At 66.3% G+C, this 5,560-nt stretch overlaps 1 protein-coding gene across 2 annotated transcripts in view; it reads left to right on the top strand.

Moving 5' to 3' along the window:
* The window catches only part of INTS1 (integrator complex subunit 1), a 31,798-nt gene extending 27,745 nt beyond the window's left edge, over positions 1-4,053 (top strand). The window contains exons 41-47 of one of the 2 annotated variants that reach the window (XM_025049558.1): positions 550-677; positions 957-1,069; positions 1,854-1,967; positions 2,846-2,916; positions 3,277-3,368; positions 3,455-3,564; positions 3,654-4,053. In XM_025049558.1, the coding sequence (XP_024905326.1) occupies positions 550-677; positions 957-1,069; positions 1,854-1,967; positions 2,846-2,916; positions 3,277-3,368; positions 3,455-3,564; positions 3,654-3,769 (744 nt within the window). In that variant the 3' untranslated portion in view covers positions 3,770-4,053. The remainder of the gene's footprint in view (positions 1-549; positions 678-956; positions 1,070-1,853; positions 1,968-2,845; positions 2,917-3,276; positions 3,369-3,454; positions 3,565-3,653) is intronic. The other variant, XM_025049559.1, reaches the window with a different exon arrangement.
* Positions 4,054-5,560: the final 1,507 nt, after the last annotated feature.

The following is a 5,560-nucleotide window of genomic DNA, read 5'->3' as shown; positions in this document are numbered from 1 at the left end:
GTCCTTGCTCCTCCCCCTGCGCCCTTCTCAGCCAGCGGCCCCCACTGTTGTGAAATCCGTCCCATTCAGCTCGTCGGCCTCTGCTCCCACGGCCGGGCCGATCCACCCAGGACAGACTGGGGTCTTCCCCTCCGCCCAAGCCATGCGGCGAGGGCAGACACAGGCCGTGGGCCTTCAGGGCTCCTGGGACCCCACAGGAAAGCAGAGCCCCTTGGCCCGCATCAAGGACAGGACCAGGCTGGCCCTTGGGAGCCAGCTCCCACGTGCGGAGACCTCATGTTCTCTGAAATTCAGTCGGGGGTCAGGCTTCCTTCTCTACAGTCGCCGTGACTCTGTGATCCTTCTTGTCACGTGCTTAAGTTGGGTATCTCCTTGTCTGTCCTGGAAGTTCACCAAGGACAAGGGATCCTTAACATACTGCCCAGTGGCCAGCGGGGGTGGCATTGGTGGAGCCCAGCATCCCTTGTGAGGCCTCCAGGGGGCGCAGCGTGAGCAGGACAGGGTGCCATGGGCTCTGAGCGCTCCATGTTGCACACTGCCCCTTTGCAGAACTACAGGAAGTCCTCCCGCCACCTGGCCCCCTTCATCAACAAGTTCGTGCAGTTCACCCACAAGTACATCACCTGCAACGCCCCGGCCGCCATCCCCTTCCTGCAGAAGCACTCCGACGTGCTCCAGTGAGTGTGCGCGCGTCCGGCCCGGACAGCGCGGGTGCGGGGGCCGGGGCACTCTCGAGGTGGGTGGCGGCCGGGAATGGATACTGCCGAGGCAGCAGGGGTGGCTCGGACCGAGCTTGCCAGCCCTGGACGCAGAGCTGCTCTAAACTGCCCGCTGGTGCCGTCTTGCCCTTCCATACCCGTGGCTGCTTCCTGAGCGTCCCAGGTCCCCCGCACCGGCGTCGGGCCCCGCCCCCCCCTCAGCGGCGTCCTGACAGTCCACCTGTGCTCCCTCCCCAGCGACTTGTCCTTCGACAGCAGTGACCTGGTAATGCTCAAGTCCCTCCTCGCAGGGCTCAGCCTGCCCAGCAGGGACGGCAGAGCCGACCATGGCCTGGACGAGGATGGCGAGGGTGAGCGGGCCACGGGGCCCTGGGACGGGGTGCCGGCCCGGCCTCACCCAGCAGCACGGCAGCCCCAGGGATCGTCCCAGGTGTCCCTGGGCATTGTGGGCCTGGGTCGGGGGTACATGCAGGTAGCCCTGAGTGGTACTGTGGCCGGCGTGATCACACAGCACCCTGTTCCTCCGTGGGAAGCTAGCCGAGTCCCTCTGTTCTCGTCCCCCATCTTTGTCCTGTGTCCCTCAGCACTGATGGTAACCTGGCACGCGCAGGCAGGGCCAGCAGCGCTCCAGCACGTCCGGCACCCTGCTGGGGGTTAGTGCATGAGCAAGTGACCCCCATGCGGTCCTGGTCCTCACGGCCGCTTTGCTGCGCAGTTTGGCAAATGTGTTGAGTGTAACTCGGCACTTCGTGGGCACACTGAGCACAGTGTCCAGCACTCAGATGCCTTTATCGAGTGCCTGCTATGTGTCAGGTGAGCACAGGAAAGGAGCAGAGCAGGTGACAGGTATGAGGAAGAAAGGTGCTGAGTGTCCCAGGCTGTTCCCCACAGCTGGCCGCTTCGTCACGTTTACTGAAGCATGCCCACGGTGCGCCAGCACCCTGCCCAGCCCAGTGCTGCTTGGGGCCAGGGCTGCTGGGCGAGGGCGGCCCTCGCTTGTGCTTGGGGTCCTGGGGCCTTGCTGCCGAGTGTTCCTGGGCCGCTCCCCTTGGGCCTCCTTTCGGGCCCTGCGTGGACAGTGCTCCAGGGCACATCGATGTCCCCAGCCAGTGGCACCAGCTTCCTGTCTTGCAGACGAGAGTGCAGCTGGCTCCCTGCCCCTGGTCAGCGTCTCCCTCTCCACCCCTCTGACGGCGGCTGAAATGGCCCCCTACATGAAGAGGCTTTCTCGGGGCCAGAGCGTCGAGGGTGAGTCTGGGAGTCAGGGTCCCACAGGCCCTGGCCTTCTGGACACCCAGAACAGCAGGTGCCTGCTGGGCCATTTCCTCACGGTGGGGGCAGAGAGGGTGCTGGAGGAAGAGGCAGGGGAAGGCCAGCATGCTGGGGAGCGGGCTCCAGACAAGGCACAGGGGTAGGAACCTCTGCTGTTTCGGGGATACCTGTGGCGGGGGGCTGGCAGTGGACTGGCATATGGCCGGTGTCGTCGCGGGAAAGTCGAGGGCCTGGGTGGCCAGGCAGCGTTGGGCTGCTGGGCACCCTTAGTGGTGTGGGGAGCACCCAGAACTGGGTGTGTGTCTGGGGTCAGTACCCCCCACCCCAGACAAGCATGGGGGCTGGGTAGCCAGCTGACAGGGGGAGTGGGCCCTAGCGCAGACATCTGGGGAGTCTGGTCCTAATGTAGATGGCTGGCCCCTCAGGTCAGGTGAAGGATTGGGAGAGCACCTCCGAAAGCTCCTCAGTCACCCACCGCCCACGGTTGGGCGCCGCTGGCCTAGGGAATTGGGGAGCCAGCAGAACTCCGGGGTCTTCTTGCCCTGAAGTGCTGGGGGACTCCCGGACCTCACCAAGTGCCAAGGATGGTGCAGAAGGTCCCAGGAGGCACTGGTGCCGGTGTCCTGGTGGCTGCCCTGTGCTGGAAAGCCTGCACAGAAGCTGGAGCGGGGCTGCCAGGGGCCCCTCTGGCGCCCTGGAGCTCTGCCCGGCCCGGCCCAGGGGTCCCGCTGCACAGCGGGCTCTGCCCCAGGCCTGCCTCTCCTGCCTGCGGGTTTCTCGGGGACAGAGGGACAGAGGGCCACTCCCTGAGCAGCGGCGGGGGCCAGCCGCTCACCTGCTTCTGCCTGTCTCAGATCTGCTGGAGGTTCTGAGCGATGTAGACGAGATGTCCCGGAGGAGACCCGAGGTCCTGGGCTTCTTCTCGGTGAGTGGGCTTGGAGCTCGGGGAGCGCACCCCCCACTCCTGCTGTGAGCTTCAAGGCTGGGCTGGAGAAGCCACGTGGGGCCCTGGGCTGAGCCTTCGCGGGTGGGGGCATCATGTGTCAGCCCAGCCTCCTGGGTGCTCCTAGTGGGCGGAGCCGAGGCAGGGCCTCCCTTCTGCTCTGGAGCCTTCTGGTCACCGGCACTTCCTGCCCACAGGACCGGAGGTCTCAGAGCCCGCCAGTGACAGGGTAGGGGCCTGGGGGTTGGGACCCTGCCGGTCCTCTGTTCCAGGCCAAGAGCCTGAGGGTCGAGGGCTCGAGCCCTGGGCAGCAGGGTCACCCGGTGTCGCCCCGCCCCACAGACCAACCTGCAGCGGCTGATGAGCTCGGCGGAGGAGGCCTGCCGTGACCTGGCCTTCAGCCTGGCCCTGCGCGCCATCCAGAACAGCCCCAGGTGAGGCCGCGCCCCGCCGCCCCGGGCGCCTGCGCGGTGGGGCCTGCGTGGCGAGGAGGTGCCCACCGCACACGTGGCTTTTCCAGCATCGCTGCCGACTTCTTGCCCACGTTCATGTGCTGCCTGGGCAGCCGGGACCTGGAGGTGGTGCAGACGGCGCTCAGGAGCCTGCCGGAGTACACCCTCCTCTGCCCAGGTGAGCCCGTCCACCCGCCCCGCCCCACCGTGCCCGCCTGCGCTCGGGGAAGGCAGCCACCGGGGCCTGAGAGTCTGTCTCTCCCACAGAGCACGCGGCCGTGCTGCTGCACCGGGCCTTCCTGGTGGGCATGTACGGCCAGGTGGACACCAGCGCCCAGATCTCCGAGGCCCTGCGGACCCTGCACATGGAGGCAGTGGTGTGAGCCTGCCACGGCGTGGCCACACGCGCTCAGGCCCCTCAGCTGCCCACTGGGTCCCCTGGCCGAGCTTGGAAGGCTTGTGGTCCAGTGGTGCTGTCTGCTGGGAGAGGGCAGGGGCAGCACTCAGCCCACGGCCGGTGCTACAGCCAGCAGTTGGGGCGGGAGCCGTCTGCCCTGAGGCTTCCCGCCTGCAGAGGGACGACGGGATGGGGACGCAGCCCAGAGGACAGGATGTCGCAGCACCTCAGGGTGAGGGCTGCGTTCAATGAAATGGTCTGAGCTCCCGCGCAGGCTGCTTGGTTTCTTCACCTCCGAGATGCTTGGCAGTCAAATGGGACTTGGAGTGGGAGCCCCATCCGCCACCCACCTGTCCCCAGTGGGCCAGCTTGCTCCTGGGCCCCTCCTGGGCCCTGAGCTCTCTGCCCACGGTCTTGGTTTCAGTAGGAGCCACGAGGCCTCGTTAGGCTGCGTGAGGGAGTGGGCTTGCGAGGGTCAGGTGTGGGGCAGACCAGTGTTCCCCTCACAAGGGACCCCAAGGCCCTGAGTCCCTTGGCTGTGGGCATCACTCCAGGAAGCCAGTGCTAGCAGGACCTGTCTCCAAAAGCTGCCTAAGGGACAAAGGCCTGGCACAGTTTCCATCCTCTAGGGGTACAGGGAGCTGGTGCCGGTGGCTCTGCCCAAGGGCACCGGGGCACCGGGTGTGGCCCGAGGGCACTGGGAGTGTGGGGCTGTGCCCAGGAAGTTGGTTTCTCTGAGGGCTCTGGGTCCCCCAAGCTGTGCTGGTCCCAAAGGCCTGTTTCCTTGCCTTAGTTGGGGGGGACACGTCCTACCCCGCTCACACTCACAGCGGCCAGAGGATCTTTCCAGCACACAGGTGTCACCGTTCTTCCCTCTGCCAGGGCTTCTCGGGGTTCAGGCAGTGGGTCCCCGGGCCACCTGGCTCCTCAGCACGGGGCCATGAGGGGTGCTGTGGCTAACCCAGGCCCAGGCCCTTCCCGGAAGCCATGTCCCAGGCGGGCCGAGGCTGGATGGGTCCTGGCCACACCTGAGTCTGGAGACTGGCCCTCAGTGGGGCGGGAGTCCCTCCTGCTCCCCGCACAGCCTGGGGCAGCCCCGCTCAGCCCCTCCCAGCTATGGGCCCTTCCCTCAGGGTGCCCTGGCCCCAACTCCCAGTCTCCCCACCCCCCAAGTTCTTGGTGTGATGACCCTGGGTGTCCACATCCTGCCTGTCTTGGTGTGATGACCCTGGGTGTCCACATCCATGCCACTTCTTCCATGGAATCTTGGGTTCCCCTCCAAGTGGCGTATTTCTCAGTCGCATTGTGTGGTTCTCGGGCACATAGAACTGGCTTGACGGCCACCACTGGGGCTCGAGGCTCAGCCCCGCCCAGAGAAGAGCGGGCTCGGAGCCGCAGAGCAGGGCGTGGAGCCAGGAGGCCCCTCCTGCTGCCTGGGCTGGGTGCCATGTGCACGGCGCCCTCCTGCCCTGCCCAGTGGAGCCCTCAGCCTGGCAGCCAGGAACTGCCACGTCCAGAAAGCCCCCTTTGCACCATGTCACTTACACAATGCCACAGCACCGCCCACCTGGATTTGGGTAACAGCTGTTGGGACACCCGTGAGCCCCAACGTGCTGCTGCCTTGCCCGGGGGCCCAGAGCCACCAGTGGGTTTGGGGGTGCGTTCCCACGTTGCACTGGGGCACAGGCTCCCTGGATTGAGGAAGGACAAGCCTGGAGCATTTTGGCTGGACACCGTGGTGTGAGGGGCCCAGCGGCACAGGCAGGCTTTGGGGTCC

This window comes from Pteropus alecto, unplaced genomic scaffold (genome assembly GCF_000325575.1).
Source record: "Pteropus alecto unplaced genomic scaffold, ASM32557v1 scaffold56, whole genome shotgun sequence".
Lineage (NCBI taxonomy): Eukaryota > Metazoa > Chordata > Mammalia > Chiroptera > Pteropodidae > Pteropus > Pteropus alecto.
This window is presented reverse-complemented; position numbering and strand designations above follow the sequence as displayed.